General features: G+C 39.7%; 1 protein-coding gene across 1 annotated transcript in view; it reads right to left on the bottom strand.

The window, feature by feature from the left end:
* The window catches only part of alk (ALK receptor tyrosine kinase), a 491,937-nt gene that overhangs the window by 262,247 nt on the left and 209,845 nt on the right, over window positions 1-19,845 (bottom strand). Inside the window, exon 3 of the mRNA XM_050061749.1 lies at window positions 12,696-12,848. Within this exon, the coding sequence (XP_049917706.1) occupies window positions 12,696-12,848 (153 nt within the window). The remainder of the gene's footprint in view (window positions 1-12,695; window positions 12,849-19,845) is intronic.

Consider the following 19,845-nt stretch of genomic DNA (forward strand, 5'->3'; position numbering starts at 1 on the left):
GTATACTCCGAAGAAGAGGCTTTCAAGTGTAAAGTGCATTCCTCTCATTAACCCTTAATCTGGAAAAGGTGTTCTAGCCTTCTTTGCATCAAACAGCTACAGTGCGCTGTACGTTAGTGTCCATTATCTCCTCCTAATCTCCTTATAATGACTAACTGATTCCCTACTGTTGAAATGTGCACGCACAGCACAGGGTGCACAGTGAACTGGTGGCAAAGGCAACAAACTGTCCCTATGGAAATAAGTAAGTGGCCTCATTATACATTTAACTTAAAGTGTTTATATCTGTAGGTACATTCTTCAGTGACATTATTCAGAGCACCTTTGGTTCCCCAGGTATGAGCAGCACTTTTAATAGCATGTCCTGGTTATGAGAAGAGACAAGGGGGGATTTGGAACTGTTGTGGCGGGGATATATGGAGAGACTACGGAGCATAAGCCTGAACATATCAACGATGCAAGAGATATCTATTCCTGACTCGGTTCTAATAAAAACATTTTTCTTCACCAAACAGCACAGAAATCATAGCAGAACTGAATGAGATGGGGGGAAAAAGGTAGAGATAAAGAGGTGGGATGAGTTGCCATTTTCTCTGATGTGAAATCACAAACATTTAGCTCCCTCCTGTTTGTGGTTAGCCTTCACTTTTTTACAATATTCTAGCAAATAGCTTGACTTTCTTCTGATTGTGCAATAAGATCTAATGTCTTTGCGATCCCTGGTATCCTACAAAGTTGTGTCTGAAGTTGTTGGAGCTGGAATTGCTACCTTAGGTTTTCATTAAATTACTATATTAATGCAGCAGTGAGCAGAGTGTGTGTAAGTTATATCAATGCACTTTTTACAAGTACTTCGGCCGTTCTTCCATCTCCATATGGACCTGATTATCAAATAGTGTGCATTAAGAGTCAGACCACATTTTAAGCATCTTCCTGCCTCTCCACATGTTTTATTGTACAGAACATTGCACAAAACACTGAAAACCATGCCCTGCATATCTTTGCCCTTCAGAAGGGAGGATGTGTCTTCGGAAACATTGGCTTGTTATGGACAAAAGGTCATGGGTCAAAAGTTTCACCGACTAACAAACAGTGCTCCCTACATTGCTTCAATCTGTGGTCTGGGTTAGCCAAGATTTGTTTCCTACTTGTAAGACAACTCCTCAATTCTTAATGCCTCGCTGTTCTTATTTTAGTCCCAGACAAACACAGGTCCGACAGGCCAAATATGTTGCCAGGGAGGTAGCCACTTTATCCTGTGTCCTGTTTTTTGCCATGCTTAACAGGTCAGGTTTGCGGATGGAGAAGCCAATCTCAAAGCACAGTCTTGCTTCAAATGCCAGGGCTATTATGTTCCAGGTCCAAAACAGATAAGTAGAACAAATTGCCTCTCATCCGAAGTAATGGTTCATAATTATTTGCTCAGATAAGAAGGGTTCTGGGTGCAGAAAAAAGGCACTGGATGGCTTTCAATGTCTGCGTGGCAAGTGGACCATTGATCTGCCCAGATGTAATTTCATTGTGTAGGGGTGAAAGCAGTAGTCACAAGTTTTCTTTTGGCTCAGAAACTTTGAGGAGCTTTTTGTGGAGCTTCTATTAAATACAGATCACCTGCAGTGTTCTTTACCAATTTATATCTTCTGGACTGTGCAAGGACAGAGTCAACCCAGGCCTTTATGAAAGGGCTCAGGAGGGTGTTCCCAGAAGGCCTCGCTGAAGCACTGCAAAAGACACTTTAAAGTTTGTGTGCAGCTATGCTGAAGTGCCCACCAGCTGCAGCCTTCATTTGCTCCATGTTGCTGCTTGCTCTTTCTTTCCAAAGAGCAGATATGTCGTGACTGAGCCAAAAACAATGGTGCCACTTCACAGTTGGTTGAAAAGTGAACTGGTGAGGAATCAGCAGCAAGTCGTGCTAGCAAAGATAGCCAAAAAGACCTTGTGCCAGCCAGCTGCACACAGTAAGTTCTACCTTTCCTGTGTGTGGAGGTTTTTGTATGCCTGTGTGTAGGCTTTGTCAACCATTGAAAGATCTATCTATCTATCTATTTTCACCAAATTTAGCAACTGAAGGCTGCAAAAGGGATTCAGTACTCAATACCACCCTAGCTGCTCAGCTTAAGGGTATGGTAAGTAACACATGCAAAATTATAAAAATGAAATGGTACATAGATAACACTGACATGCTAATGTTATTAGCGCCAGCCATTGGCATTTTACATTGTATAAATTAGCATAGCGATGAGCGGAGATTTCCTCTGTTCATATGAAGCCTGGATAAATCCCGAAGTATAAATCCCTGAAGGATAAATCACACACAAGACTTATAATGCTATTTTAGTGAAGGCTTTACTGTCTTCACAATTTATTGTTTCTTTTCTGTGAAATACAAGTAAATACAAGCTTCGTTTTCACTGAGGGAAATGGTGTCAGTATACAGAAACTGACAGGAGGTCTGCGTAACTGCGACGCTGAGCATGGTTGGCGAGTTCAACATTGTGTAAACAAAGGGGGTGTTTTGAAAACACCCCCATTTTCACAGGTAACTTAGCCTGTCCCTCCCGTCACAGGAAATAATGGATTAATCCTGGAAAGCGATTGATGTAGCACTTTTCTCCTTATGAAAGTAACACGGGGATTATTCGACCAATAAGAATTTGGTCGGACGAGAGCATATCGACCAAATAATCAACCAGTCCACCAAGAGACTACAGCCCTACATTTTATTGCACATACACATAGTAGGTGCTAATCTGTACTTGTAAAAATGCAAACAATAGAGAGAAAAAAAACTTTTTCTGTTTATTTTGTCTTGAAAGTCACAGGTAGACCAGTTCTTGACTTCTTCCTTAACTGGTGTGAGAAGTCAAACCTCCTCTAAAACCTCTTTGGGGAGCCAATACGATCTGTCAAAGACTGTAAGTACCTTGGCATTGTGCTCGACCATTAGCCTAAATGGGACCTGTTGACTGACCTCATGAGCACTTAGGCAAAACAAAGAATGGACATTTTAAAGAATTTGCTGTGTACTACAAAAAAAACTCTGAATGTTTTATTGTGGTTTTGTTGAAAGGGTTTTATCCCTCTGCTTCATCTGCACATTTGGCAATGCTACTGAGGCACAGGAAAAGACAGAAGAGTCATAAAACTGTAACAATGGTCGGTAAACTGTAAGGGATTACTTTGCCAAGTATATGGAATGCATAGAGAATGATGACGAAGGCAAACAACATTGCAGATGACCAGAGGGACCCTGTTGCCACCTCATTTTAACTGTTGCCATCTGGCCAACAATACTGCACCAACTCTATTCACTAAAAATAGATCCAAGTTTTCATTTGTTCCACAGACCTTTAAGTTTTATACAGGAAATACAGTAGTATCCTATCCATTGTGCACTTTGACCACTTCTCCCTGGTCACAAAAGATGCCACCGCTTATTGATTTTCTATTTTTGGAGCTGTAACATTCATAAGAAATGCTGTTGGAATACATGTACCTTTTTGTTATTCCGAGGATCACATTCTCGGACTACAGAGTGCACTCTGGGCACAGAGGGAGCAGCAGAACGTCAGATGCAGTGAAAATAAAACTTAACTATTCATTAATTCATATAAAGAACGCGGTCTCCTAGAACATCAGCACTCTCATTTTAGAGTTGTCATTTTTCCAACCTACTTTAAATAAAAGCGGCTGTGTATGAAAACTGCGCACCCTGCAATGGGTCTAAAAGTTTGCTTTCACTTTACTCTGTAGCAGCTGCCCCACTAGTCCATTGATCTGATCTGATCAGCTCTGATCAATCGAATAACAAACTGATTGACTAATGAATTCTCCACCCCTGGACTCAAAACAAACAAACAAACAAAAAAAAAAAAGACTGAAGCTTCCATCTCTGCTGCGTTCAAGAACCATCAAAAACCTCTGAATTCAATGAGGGGACACAGAATGATCACAAAGACACACACACACACACACACACACACACACACACACAGAGGAACAAAAAAAAACAGAGTCTGCTGATAGTATTTCAGATGTTCGTTCCTGATACCTATGTGGCACCTTCAAAGCCTACAACAATTGGTAAAACTACTGTTCTAATGCAAAGCATGAAATCTACCCCGCCAGTGCTTGCCTTAACATTAAAACCACTGTAGGATAAGAACATTAGCTTCTATAAGCCCAAGCTCCCTCTACATTTTGCCTTTTTTTATCCTGAATCCCATAATGTTCAGCCCCGCTAAGAAAATCCAGATGACTCCCTGAGTTGGCAGATGACAGACAGCCCTGGGGCCACTCCATTACAAACAAACAAATCAACGGTTCCAGCAAACAGCGTTCTACTGGATATCTCTTCCTGCCAGTCAGCTCCAAGCTCCAACTCTCTATGCTTCTCTATTCTGTGTGTGAGAGCGAGAAATCAATGTGTAATCATATTCACACTTTCTTTTGGCAGGAGACATTGGGGGCAGACATGGGATTGAGATGACCCACTCTGTGCAGAGAGGACACAGGAGAAGCCAAATACATTCACATCATTTTCTGTCTTTGTTTCACCTCTTCCACAGTGTCCTGATTCTAAATCTCTCTAGACTGTACTCGACAGAGGTGACTCACTTTCAATCAACTCGATTAGTGTCACAGAAGAAGTATTTGGCGCTGAGATAGTTATTGCATGTTTTGATTGAGTAGATGTGTATTCCTCGAGCTTTACCTCCCTCTGCAGTTGCTGCTGTGTGTCACCACCTGTTAGCCAGCCACGATAGAAAAACACTCTCACAATATAGGGAGCTAATGTGTCAAACCGATCCGTGATTACTGCTCTGATTTTTCTTCATCCAAATGTTAAGCATTGTCTTTTATGCTAAGTGCCTTGCCAAGGGCACCGTTGCCTCATGCTGCTCTCATTACTTACTTTACCCAGAGCACTAATGTGACTAACCGCCCCCACGTATCAGCCTAAGGGGAGGAGGCCGGGGACATCATGATAATGACTGACAATGATTGCATTGAAGCCACATTTCATTTCATACATTCATCACAAAAAAGAAAAAAAATAGGTCATTTAATCACAGCCAACGTGTAATGGGATCTACAGGATAAAGAAAAGCCAGTGGGAATGAAACCTTTGTTCCAGCTGTGGTAATGCCATGTTTTATTCTTTACACTATAAAGGGTATTAATTATCCATTGGTGGGTATCACTATATAGGCCTACCAGTGATGGAGGACGTTTTCAGATCTTTTACTTAGGTAAAAATCAGCAATACTGTATTGGACAAAGACTTTGTTACAAGTGAAAAATCTTTATTCAAAATCATACTCTTGAAAAAATACAAAGTATTAGCTTCAATGGTCAATGCAAAATTCAGAGTACATTAAGTTGTCTAGACACAGTTCTCGACATGGAGGTGGCTGAGCTGGCTGCTAGCAGCTAAGGTTGCTGACTCCATACACAGCGCTAAACAATGGCAACAGTGCTGACAGAGCTAATGGTGCTAACCAGGGGAAGAACTGGAGGGTGGGTGCTGCCCTTCATCGAAAATGTCATCCCAATATCAGTGGTAACCACCGTATGAGTGTATACAAAGCAGCTTGCTAGTGGCACACACATATGCTCTAACATGCATGTGGGACCGGACCGGCTTACAACAACAAACCACGGAGAAGCTCAGGTTACAACACACATTTACAACATTTACTCTCTGCTCAGGACACCAGTTCTCCACTTTATCTTTCCATCACAAATAGTGGTTTGCTGCTAATGTTCTTAATGTTGTAGAGAAAAACTTTTAAGTACCTAAAGTGAAAGTACTCTTTATAAAGACTGGCCCTTTTCAGGTTCATTTATATTACTGTTGTATGACTAGTGATGCATAAATGTGGAGTAGAAAATACAATATTTTCTTCTAAGATTAAGTTGAGTAGAAGTATACAGGAGCATAAAGGGGAAATACTCAAGCGATACACAAGTACCTAGTGACATTCCACCTCTGCTGCAAGGGCATCAACTGAAAGCACTGTTAAGTAGGCTTAGACAGAATCAAGGTTATTACAGTGTACTGTGGTATTTAAAAATCTAGAAAGTATGATTTCCATTACAGCCAAAAATCCAGATGCTCCTCTTTCTAATAAACTAATTAGGGGTGTCAAATTATCGCGTTAATTGCGAATAATTAATTACAGCCATATTTAACGCGCTGTTTTTTGATCGCGTTAATCTCATTTTTAATCTCTAACTTTACTGTTTCTGTATGCCACAGAGTTGCCTTTTATAAAATCCGTCTGTAGGCGTACGATTGGGCTTCTTTGTGCTTGAGTTGTGGGAGAGCTGCAGCGCTACAGAGCAGAGCCCAGCATCAGCATTGATGACTGTCCCCTGCAGTGGTGGTCTGCTCACTCAGGAGCCTATGAAAACCTGTCTGCCCTAGCACGCAAGTATCTGACCTCCCCGGCAACCTCCGTGTAATTTTCGGGACAATTAGGGCAGGATTCAGGACAACTGCTTGGATTTCGGGACTGTGCGGCACAGTCCCGAAATCCAAGCAGTTGTCCTGAATCCTGCCCTGATTGTCCCAAAACTTACACTAGAGCAGAGTCTGGAGTAGTTATTGCCCGATAAAACATTAAAAACTGATCATGGTGATTGAGTTGTCAAGCATCTCCCACTGGCTGCACATTGGCTGCAGCAGTTCCTACATGAATTATGGTTGTTGTAGTTTGAAGAAGAGAAGACAGCGCAAATTGCAGCCGCAAGGACAGGGAAAGCGCAGGCAGCCACGTGCATGTTGCAGTGCAGCCTCTTGTTCTAACTGTTCAAAACTGTTCTATAAACTGATACAGCTGTAACGAATGTACCAGGTGTCTTTTATTTTGTTAGCTTTTATTTTTTATTAAGTTTAAAGGACAAGTGCACTTACATTGATCACTTCCATGACATAAAACGAGAAATTGGAAAAGAGGAAAATAATTTAGAAAATTGTTAAAATAAAATTAGGGAACTGATCACAGATGTATTGTTTCTGTGTGTTTTTACATCTATTGTTGTGTTAATCTGCAGCTATGCTTGTAATGAAGCTGACATGTCATGACAGTCAAGCACCCCCCTGGTGGTCGAGACTGAAGGTTGCAGCACTCTTTATTGGGACTAATCTCAAAAACAATAGAATGTAATGGCTAGGTGTACTGCATCTGTGTTCAAGTGTGTTATTGTTGAAAACAAAAAAATTTATAAAACCACTTTTTGTAATATATATCAATCTTTTGATCATCTGCCACAATAATGTAATGAATTTAAATGAAAATACCTCAAGTTGAAGGCTTTTCTCAGCAATTTTGAGATGAGATTAAAAAAAAGATTAATTAGATCAATTAATTACAGATCATAATTAATTAATCTCTCCATTTTTTTAATCTCCTGACAGCACTAAAACTAATGCAGAGATGCTGTACAGTGGCGATATAGTACACAGCACATGCCACCAGAAGTCAGTTTGTACTAGGGGAACAGGCAGCCAAGCTGACAAAGATGGCGACTGTGAGTGATGGGGATAATGTTACAGGAGCAATAAAGAAGGAGAATATGCCTCTGCCCATGTTTGAGAGTAGTGACACATTTAATTTATCTTGAGATGACTTCTTCCAACTACAAAGCAGATTATTAGCCACATTATTTTATTCAACACATCTCCGCTCCGTCAATTTATTTTTCCCTATCCCCTGCGGCTACACGTGTTATTGTGTCCTCCAGCAAGACAGGCACCTATTTGCTATATTCATTGTTCTGTGGTTCATAAGTATTTAAATCCAGCAAGACTTGTCAAAGTGGACTAATTGGATATCAGAAATACTGCATTGTAGGTTAGACTTTGATATACCTGCTATGACTTCTATCACTAGCTGCTCTGCTTTTACTTTTTTTTTTATGTCGAGATGGTATGCAGGTCTGAAACAACAGATCTCGCCAATGCCTACTCATTGGCCTATGTTTATGGAGGCTGGACTTGTACCTGATCTCGATAACCTCAGTGATTTGTCAGTTTGCGTCTGCCCAACTTCAAGCTAACTACCAGTATCTCTGGATAAAAGAAACACTGTCCATTTACAGGCTTCAAAGTTGAACATCTTACAGCAGCTGATGAGTTAGATACTGTAGAAAACAGCTCCAGCAATTCCACACATCACAGCCATTAAGTATTCATCCCTTATTTCCATGCCTTTTAAATTGCAAGCGCCAGTGAAATGTGTGGAGACAGCAGCTCGCCCAGCTCAATTATTCAGAACACGCCGACTGTATTGTGGCTAACTGAGGGCTTGAACATGATTATGCACATATATTTCCTTTGTACTCTGTCTTGCCAGCCTTCAATCATGATCAGCTTGGTTTTCTTTTTTTTTAATTTTGTCTTTTGCACGTATATATGCGTGACTTTAACCATGACTGTTATGGATGTCCCCTTAAATTACATTGGTTCATAGATAATCTCTTTAATATGTGTGGAATCATATATCTTTAGTTGAATCCCTCCAGTCTTGAGGATTTTGCATCCTTAGGATTAACTCAATAATAATCGTTTTAGAATTTGTTGATCATTTTGTTTTTTAACTGGGGAGTAATCCTGGTTGCTAGGAGAATATATGTCCTTATCGTATTAAAGAATTAATAGATCCACATCCTAAGCATGTATGGAAATGTAATGAAACAGCAAGAATTATTTTTTAAGGCACGACCAAAAAGGTGATGTGAAAATATTCATACATCAATCAAACACAAAACCCGACAGGGACACTTTTTCCTGAAAGTAGCTTCCCCTCTGGGTCAAACTGTCTGTTACGGTTATATTAGGCTGTGGAAATGGAGACTAGGGATGGGCAGCACAAGCAAAAACACTATTCGAAAATCATGGCAACTATTCGACGATTTTTCAAATAATTGCCTCCCCCCTCCCCTCCCGGAGCCACGCACACAGAGATCCATTCATCATTACGGCCGGGCTCCACCGGCTGCAAAGCGGCATGTCAGCGTAGCATCGCGGCGTATTCATTTGGGCTCCACTGACTGCGTATGGAAGCGACACATAGAGAAGCCAGCGGGGTTGTTTACCGTTTGCTGAGCCGAGAGGCTGCATGTAGGCTGCATGAAATGTTAAAGCATTTTCCACCTAAGTTATTACATATATTTGAGTTATCTACAAGTTGACTGTACTGTTTGTCATCTACTCGCTTTCAAATGTCCGCCACGGACATTTATACAATCTCACGGATAAACATGGGTAAATGCATGAAAAAAAAGTCATCACATATCACCTCTGATAATGGATTATTCATTTATTCATTTAGCACACTATTTCATGTAGTTTTTAATCTGCGGGAGGGTCGCGTAGGGGAGCGTAGCGCGACAAAAATAGAAGAGCCGCGTAAAATAGAGAGTTGTCGCCGCTCCTGTTGCCGGTGGAGCCGCTGTAATTGATTAACAGGGGGGCGAGATGCTACGGGACTCGCGCTGCAGACGTGTCGCACCGCTGACGGGCCCGGTGGACCCCTGCCATACGGTCCCTCGCCGCCTCCTGTGTGCCTCGCTCTCAAATGACTGTGTATACTTGTTGTAGACTTGTGATATGCAAGCTTTGCCTCACAGAGTTTGCACTGCACCTCATTTTCGTTTATTTTGTCGAAGTTGTTCCACATGGAACTTTTTGATGACTGTAGTAGTCTCTGCATGTTTCTCCTGTTTGTAGAAGAGCATCAAACTAGCTGGTAGCCCATCTCACACCGCTGTAGCAATCCTATACTGCCCTTGTGCGGTTAGGAGCTGAATTGCATGTCAAATAAAGGGGGAAATAAGACGGCGAATAGTAATAGTCGCATTAAAAAATCGATTTTTCAAAATAAAATGACTATTCTAAAATTCTAAAATCGTGACCCATCCCTAATGGAGACTACCTATTGTTCCAACGGCCCAAACTTCTGAAACCCTGTTAGTCCGAAAAATGTCCCATCAGACTCTAAGTCTATTTCTCTGACAGCCCGTTATCCCAAAAACAATTGCCTATTGCTCCGAAGTCCTGTTTCTACCTAAATACACACTCCCTGTGGTTAAACAACCCAATCGCCAGAAAAAAGGTTTGCATTTTTCATTTCTGCAAACCACAGATACGTTACATGTGTCAACAATGCTGCAGTGAATGTGTGGCAAATTGAATTTTGGGGCATACGCATTTGTTTTTGGGATAATGGACAGTCAAAAAATTGGCTTTCGGGACAACGGGGTATTTTTTGGATTAATTGGGCCCTCCGAATTTTGGGCTGTCAGAACTAGGGTCGAAACAATTCCTCGAGTAACTCGAGTAATTCCATTACTAAAGACTACTAAAGATGAGGCTTCGTTAAATCCAGTACAGCTATACAGAGCACTGTGTTTCGCATGGATGGTTATTTCTGTTGCACAATGCGCTTGCATTACTTCAGCTGTTGATAGCCTACACAGCTGTAACATGGATGTGAAGCACGGATTGCAAAACAGTGGAGGAAGAGGGACAAGAAAACAGCAAGAGACAAAAAAAGGAGACACGCCAAAGAAAACGCCAGAAAGTGTCACAAGTGTGGGATCATTACAAGGTGAACGAAAAGAAAATATAGTCCAGTGTGTGCATTGCCAAACAGAGTTAGCATACCACAGTAGCACGTCCTCAACACTACAACATCTAAGTAGAAAACATCCAGTGTATGAAGTTGGGACCCGACACAACAAGGTAATCTTAACGTCACATTTAATTGCATTTAACCTTAATCAATGATTGCTAGCTGAGATTCATGAGGCATGTAAAGAACGTACATGTATTAGGGCTTTATAATGGCTGAATAATAACAGAAATCAATGCGGCGATTAACATTATCTGGCAATGTATAATGTGAAAATGTGTATTGCCAAGTTTTGCTGGAGATAGTAGCTTCCCAAGGAAAATAAAATGCTGTAGTCAATTTGTTAAAGGCTGAGCTTCATTCACGTTATGTTAGACATACACACACATTAACACACTCACACTCCTTACACACTCATTCACACACTCGCACACACATCCACACCTGCTGTAAATCATTCTCAGACACACACACAGTAAAATATGGAGCCTAAATGCACAAATTAAGTGGAGCAGGTATATTAATTTGGATTGCAGTTATCAGGTGTAAGGCAGCCTGTGACCATAATGAATTAGTCTAAACTAGCCAGTCATAGGAACTTTAAGTATGGTGTTTATTAAGGCCTTGTAATAAATATCAATAAAATAATTACTCTTTTTCAGGAAGTCGCAGAGTTGTATTTTTGACAGCTTTGTGCAGAGGGTTCCACCATGTTCATGAACAAGCAGCTGAGTTTACAGACAGCAGATGCATCATTTGATCTGTCACAACTGTTAAAGTGCACACTGCAGACAAATGTTTTAGCAATTAAAGCAATAGAAATGTTAGATTTTCAAAAGAAGGAAACAAATTTGTTGCTCATTGCTCTCGTTTCAGAGGCTTTTCTTATTTTCTCTTTTATATATTACTGTTGCCCTTAAATAAAGCTAAAGTAATTTCATGAAAACATGCAGTATTTCTCATGCAATTACTCGATTAATCGCCAGAATAATTGGTGGAATACTCGATTACTAAAAGAATCAATAGCTGCAGCCCTAGTCAGAACAAGGCATGGCATAGTGGAAATATTGTACACCAAGAAATTTACACAATTTATTGCCTGTAAGTAATTTGTTTTCCTTGATCTTGATGACAAAGACAAATCAACGGACCTTCTGTGTTATTTGCTGCTGGGTGTTAAAGTGTTTCTATTTTTACCTTAAATTATATAAACCTGCAAGTGATGCCTTAGTCACCGAGCTGAGCCAACACACACAAACACATGCGCGCGCACACACACACGCACGCACACACACACACACACACACACACACACACACACATGCACGCACACACACTCTGACCTCATTTACAACTTAAAGTAGATACACAGGACAGACATCAATCATTTATCCAGTCCATTCACACCAACTCTTTTCTCTAACCAGTCAATATATTTCACTTTTCCAATTTCATCCAGCACTCCACCCATCTGGTCTCAGACTCATGATAGGAAAAAAAAAACATTTAAGGAAATAAATAGACCCCTCTGTCTCCCTCCATTTCACCATCACCTCAGGAGATAAGACGACAGAAACTGTTTTCTCATCTTCCAAGGTATGAAAATGAATGATGCCGGAGGATATGGGAGATTTGAAGGCGGGGGCCTACACAAGATGTTGCAGACTACTGGCTCAGTAAACTATATTCAGCTCTTTACCTAAGAAAACTTTATGAAAAGTAATATCTCAATAGCACTTTAGAAAACATGCTATAATGCGTCATTCTTTTTTGTATTCAAATTGGAGGTTGGCTCAAAGCAAGGTTGTTTCAGTACCTGTTTAAGTGTCTCCTTTGATACAATTAAGCTGGTAGTTTAAAGCGAACAGAATAGCACCCCATAATGCACAGCGCCAAAACAGCTTGCCATGACAAAAATGCTCAAAAAGCAATGGGTCATGTTTAATTATAAAGTTCAACATGAGCAGAGATTATCAAAGTATGAGAAGACTGAAAGAAGTTTGTTGAAAAATGAAATTCCCCTGCAAAGGGGGAATGTGATACCTTCGTTCTTACCTTCCTCCCACCCCTGGGGGCTTCCTGCCTTCTTTTCACTTCTCTCGTTCCTTCCCTCTCGCAGATCCCCCGCAGCTACTATGGTCCATGTGAACTCTGGGATACCCTCCTGGTGTTGGTCACATGTTCTGCTACTGCCAGGGCACCGGTGATCTGACAAAATAAAGAGGCATTTACACATAGAGATGCGTTTTGCAAGGCAGAAATTATAATATATATTGGGGGGGGGGGAGTATCAATAATTCCAAACAGGTTTCACTATCATAATGTAGTAACTAAACAATCCTCAAACTATAGTGAATCTTAAAAGTCCACCTTACTTATTAATCCAAACCCATTGGGGGAAGAAAACTGATGGCATTAGCAAAATGTTTGTATGAGTGCTTGAATAATACCAGGCAAAGATGATTGGAAACATAAAATACAGCCCAAGCATTTCAAAATATCTTCTTGAGTTTGATTAGCAAATGAAACTTTTAATTACATATACTGCCTGGGGGATGGAGGTGTTCAATTGAATAAACAAAATGTTGTCACAGCTGTAATTTTGGTCTTTTCTGATTCAAAGTCCACAGTTTCAAAAAAAGAAGAAAAAAAAACTTCAGTCCAAACAGAGTTTTCAAACTGTTGCACAATCTGCTAAATATAGAGCTTCATCTGCAACTTTAAAAGATCCGACAGTAGCAATAACACCAGGCTTCAGGAGGAAGAACCTTGTCAGTTGGATGTTTTGTATTTTCAGATTAAATGGCCTCATACTTTTGGTTGCACAACATCATTTTGTGTCGGCACACAAAATAGAAGCAGGAGTAACAGCTTTAATAGCAGCATCACTCTTAGTGCATATGGTGCATATTTTTTCACTGGGAGGAATGGAGGGAGTTAAACAAATGCAGTGTTCATTTAAAAATTGCTGCTGTCAAGGCTAGGGCTGGGTGTAATAGGAGTTAAGGTATTACTGCTGTAATACCCTCCCTAAAAATTTGCTCAGGGAGAAAATTAAGGGTCAGCTCTCCTCCCACTCATCCTCTCTCTGTCTCTATCTCTATCTTTGCCTCCATCTGTCCTTCCCTCCCTGTGGACAGACCTCATGTAGGCTCATCCCTGTGGCTCGGTAAATCGCTGTTTGAGGGGGCTTGGTCACTTTCAAATGACTTCTCACACTAGGCTCTGGAGGAGAGGAACTGGAGTGTTGTATAACCATCTTTCTGTGTCTACCAGTTTCTTCCACAGTTTTGCCTTTTTTATTGTAAAGTGGTTGGAGCCAGGCTGGGTTTAACAGTGGTGGATATATTTGATATAAACAACGTATATACCCAACAGTATATTTATCTCTATCGATCTCTCTGTATATCTTTCTATGTCTCCTTCTATATCCCCACCTCCGTATCTATCTTTATCTCTCTATCCATCCATCTCTATCAAAATCTATCTATCTCTATATCTATCTCTTTAGCTATCCACCTATCCCTCTCTCTCTCTTTGGCTCTATATCTCTATTGTTATCATTAAAAAGCTATGTATATATGTTATCCATCCAACCATCTATCCATCTATACCTATCTATCTCTCTATGTGTGTTACCTATCCATCTGTTATCTATTTATCTATCTACCTACTTCCCTATCCATCTATCTCTCTCCTATGTCTCCACCTATCTCTCTCCCTATAAATATATTTCTCTCTATATATGTCTCTTTGGCTACCTATCCCTCTATCCATCTCTATCTATGTCTATACCTATCTCTCTCTCTCTATAAACATCTGTTTGTCTCTATATGTCTCTTTACCTACCTACCTACCTATCTACCCATCTCTATACATTTACCTATCGATCTTTCTATAATGATCTGTTTCTTTCTAAATGTCTCTTTAGCTACCTATCCCTCTATCATCTATTCATCTCTATCTATGTCTATACCTATCTATCTCTCTATAAACATGTTTTTTCTTTAGATGTGTCTTTAGCTACGAACCTGTGTCTGTCTGTCTGTCTGTCTGTCTATGTATCTACCTACCTACCTATACATCTATCTCTGTCTATACTTATCTATCTCTCTATAAATATCTGTTTCTCTCTATAAGTCTCTTTAGGGATCTATCTATCTATCTATAAATATGTTTCTCTCTATATGTCTCTTAAGCTACCTACCTACCTAATATTTCCATAATGACCACAATGAAGCTATGTTGTTATGCTATCCTATTGTTGTGCATGAATAAACACACACATTAACAAGTGCTTTACTATTAGCATATTATTTATTTCAGGAACCTAACTATACAGGAAAATTTATTTTTATACAGGAGAAAACACCAGTAAAATATCACTATTTTAGGTACCACTGGTGTTTTCTACTGTATAAAGATATATTTTCCTGTATAGTTAGGTTCCTGACATAAATAATATGCTAATAGTAAAGCACTTGTTAATGTGTGTGTTTATTCATGCATAACAATTGCAATACAGTTTGTACCAGTACATGTAACATCAACAATCAACATTTCTGCACAGCTAATTTGTGCAAGTAAACACATATTGTGGTTTAATTCAGCAATTCTCTGCACCACAAAGGTGACAGAGTGAGACTAATGCAACGTTCCTCACAGCAGCATAACTACAACTAATCATGTTACGGCCCATAAATGAAACCATGTGTATTAATACATGCAGAGAACAATAAACCTGACCTATTCCTCCCCAACCCCCTCCTTCCATTTGTGCTTCTTGTGTTTTGTAGGATTAATTCAAAATGGGATTTAAAGATCGCAGGTGGCATTAGGAATTCAAATCAAGCATGTCTGTTAGGAACATTCATGTCACGTTACATTTAAAGATAATACTAATTTCACTTGGCAGTATGGTTCACCTGTTGAGAATGCTTGATGTGGCAGCATGGATTACATGACAACATAATAAATAACACACACTAAGTGGGCTTTTGCAAACAATAAAAATGCAAAATCAGTGCAGTAAAATGTAGGCAGTATGATGGAGCTGATTCATTACAACAGTTTTGATTACTGTAACAGTATAGTTGCTGCTCACAAGTGAATGCAGGTATATTCTGGCAGTCTACCTGTCAACTGCACAGAGGGTCTGAAAAATAGGGGAGCTACAGGGTGCTCAGCTCCCCTGAAGGAGACATGAGCTCCCCTGAAAGCCTCATTTGAGAAATTTAGGGTGAGCTCTAAAATATCACTGTTTTGGGTACCACTGGTGTTTTCTCCTGTATAATTATATATTTTCCTGTATAGTTAGGTTCCTGAAATAAATAATATGCTAATAGTAAAGCACTTGTTAATGTGTGTGTTTATTTATGCATAACAATTATAATACAGTTTGTGCCTAATAAACACAATGCTGTCTATCCCTGCACACACTGTATATTGTCTAAACTTAAGGTTGTGGGTTCATTATGGGATGCAACTTAGGTCTGGTCTCTTTAACAAAGTAACACAAAGAATTGCCTGTCCACTGTGCTTTGGTATTATATTGTTTCTCAGCCACACTGCAACCATGAATACTTTTTCAGTTTCCTTATTGCATATGGCTAAATATTCTCTGTATGAACTAAAATGGATTGATAGTATATTTTTGCACTGAGGCGAGGGCATTTATGTATGTGTGTGCATGTGTGCAGTACCCTCCTACGCCCCACACACGAAAAATAGGGTTTCCCCCAGTGCGATTCGAAAACTGCCTGCACCCAGCAGGTTTCTGATGGCTATACCTACAGTTCTACATTGAAGATACAGTGCATATATACACGATAATTTAGCCAACATTTTGACAATATTCACAATTTGTATTTACTTTATCAGCCAACAATGAGATGTGAGACCCATTTGAATCACTGTAATAAATTAGAAATGTACTTGGTAGAAAAATGTCCACAAAGCACTGCCAAGAACATACTGAACCTATCGCATGAAAAAATGAAATGTTCAGTCATGTTTAGGGAGGCACTTCCATCGTATTTAAGGCTGACAAGATTAGCAGACCATTTTTATCAGATTAGACCAGCAGCTTTTATCACTATATTGTTCAGGTATGGGGTGCTATAGCTACAGTCTATATAGGCACCACAACTGGGAAAACTCTGTTGGACAGTCACACTGTGCTGAGGTCTTGGAAACTTTCCCATATTGTGCCAGTCTCTAAGAAATCACAAGCAATTTCACGTATTGATTTTAGAGCAAGAGCACTCACCTCTTGTGTTTGTAAAAGTTTTGTTTTCAAATTTTTAGTTTAGCCTGTAAAACCCTGATACCACACTTCTCACTGCAAAGCCTGCACTATCTCAGCGTTAACAGTGCTGCTGTTCTTCAGATAAAAGGATTTCTAATAGCCCAAAGAGAGCATGTACCAGTGTCACGCAGGGCTGCTGCGGTCGATCTCATGTTTGAGTTGCATTAATAAACTAATGTTAGAATAGTGCTTCTCAAGTTTGAACAAGTCTGCTGAAGACATGGCTTGGGCTGGCTATCTCTGAGTTTGATAGTTTGACATGCAGTGCAGACTTTTAATAGAGCAGCATAGGGAGCTTTGGCTGTAAATACACTGGCAAGGAGAAAAAAACTAAATGGCAGAAAAAACTATCTACACCAGAGAGAGAACTTTACTCCAACTAAAGTCAATAATGCCCTACAGCAGATGTGCCACATGCAATGCACACAGAAAGTTCTACGGCCCTACTGCAGTCTGCCCTCGTAAGTCCTACACCTCTCTTTGTTGAGTGTGGTGCTGAGCATGTAGTCTGACTCTTATTTTAACAACTTGCCTTAACCTCTTGATTCTTTTTATATTGTTTTTTCTAATTTTCATCTAATTACTATAAATACCAAAAGTTGAGAGTCATTTGTTGCCAACTGTCTTTAACAGTTGTTTCTGGCAACATGACATACAAATGCTGTACTTAGTTTAAGTAGAAGCATTCCTGTCCAATATTCTAATATACCACATGCTGTATTTTCAGCTTCCCCACAGCACTATCAAATATTTCTCTCCATTAAAAGAGATCTCCTTAATCTCCTTAAATATCCTTATCTACAGTATTTAACATATATTATGAGACTCAGAACATGGTCTGAGCAAGTTATCCGTGAATTGAGATGTAGGAGTGAATGCTTAAAAGGAGCTTTACCTAATGAGGTGGCATCAAGGCTGCATTAGGCTGCCCTTAAATTACATGGCTGTCCACTTGAGGAGGCAGCTGCCTTTAGAGGAATCACAGTGGCAGTCGTTCCCAGCCAGTTAGTGCCAGTAAGGGTAATGGTTTCCATGCTTAAAACTTGTCGTTTGGCAAAAAAATATTGATTCCTGTATCTCATCGCCACTCGGGACCTTGAGGGCTGATGAGATGTGGAGAAACTGAGGAGTCCAAGGTTGCGGTGAAAGCTCATTTCCTTTAGTGGAAATGAGCTTTCCTTGGGTGGAATGATGTAGTGTGTTCATTTGAACCTGAACGGAGGCTTTAAAGTCACACTGAGCTGAGATCAGCACAGTTCTTCTCATATATGACTAATATCAACCCAGTCCCCAGAATAAATGCTGGCCTTGTACATTTCTGCAACCACAAATATGTAACGGTTGTATATTTTACATGTAGCAGATATGTTCCTTTACTAGCCAAGAACGCTTTGGTTGATGTGTGGTAATGTTTAGGCACAAAAACGTTAGAGAAAGATAATGTTTTGGCTTTAAATATCCAGTTATGTCTACAGTTATTCCGATACTGATACCATTATCTGATACCATTATCCGAAAGGTGTCCAATACTGTCTACGATGCTGGTTTAGAAATCTGTGAGTGTGCAAGTCTTTGCACTGATCCGATACCACATAGTTAATTAATAAACTTAAGTGTCACAGCCAGATAAAACAGCAGCATCTACAGTTTTAGAGCTGTGTAGAAGAATTGATTTCTAGTAAATAGTGTAACATTAGCCACTGGAATGTCAGCAGTTTATCAATATTTACATGGGAAAGTCCCACTACTCAAAACTTTTGAATGAGAATGAATGAAAGAATGAAGAAATTTCTTATGAAAGAATGAAGAAATTTCTTTATGGTTTACAAAGGGTTTAACTTGAGCCATGCCATACAACATTAGCAATCATTTCACATCCATATAGGGTTAGTAGAATACAGATCACTAGGCTTATATGCAAGTTCAGGTTTCCGTATCGGGAAGGAAAACATGGAATCAGGACATCTTTAGTTTTTCGCCACAACCACCATCGCAAATCCCCCGATGTCTTGCAAGAGTCCTGCCCCAAAGTGTTGCTTAAAAACACCAACTGTGGTCTGTGATTTTCTACATGATAATAATTTATTTGAGGAATTTCAGTCAGGATTTAGAGTGCATCATAGCACTGAGACAGCACTAGTTAAAATTACAAATGACCTTCTGATTGCTTCAGACAAAGGACTTGTCTCTGTACTGGTTTTATTAGATCTTAGTGCGGCATTTGACACTATTAACCATCAAATTCTGCTACAGAGACTGGAACACTTAATTGGTCTAAAATGTTCTGCACTAAGCTGGTTTAAATCTTATTTATCTGATCGTTTTCAGTTTGTTCACATTCATAATGAATCATCCTTATGTACTAAAGTTTGTTTTGGAGTTCCGCAAGGTTCTGTGCTCGGACCAATCCTATTTACTCTATATATGCTTCCTTTAGGTAACATCATTAGAAATCACTCTGTAAATTTCCATTGTTATGCGGATGATACACAGTTGTATTTATCTCTGAAGCCAGAAGAAAGTAATCAATTAAAGGGAAATTTCGGTTTATTTCAACCTGTCTCCTATCGTCCTAAATTTGTTTCAAGTGACTAGTGACATAAAAATAATAGTTAGCATGTTAGCCGTTAGCCTAGATACAGCCGGGGCGCACAGTAGCGTCAGACCTGTTAAAACGTAAGTGAACGGGCATACTTCAAGTGCAAAGTTAGTCCACTAAACAAGCTTTTTTTCCACAAAGATGCTAACTATTATTTTTATGTCAGTAGTCACTTGAAACAAATTTAGGACGATAGGAGACAGGTTGAAATAAACCGAAATTTCCCTTTAACTAAACTTCATAATTGCCTTAAAGACATAAAAACCTGGATGAGCACCAATTTCCTGATGTTAAATTCA

Source organism: Epinephelus moara, chromosome 14, assembly GCF_006386435.1.
Source record: "Epinephelus moara isolate mb chromosome 14, YSFRI_EMoa_1.0, whole genome shotgun sequence".
NCBI classification, from domain to species: Eukaryota; Metazoa; Chordata; class Actinopteri; order Perciformes; family Serranidae; genus Epinephelus; species Epinephelus moara.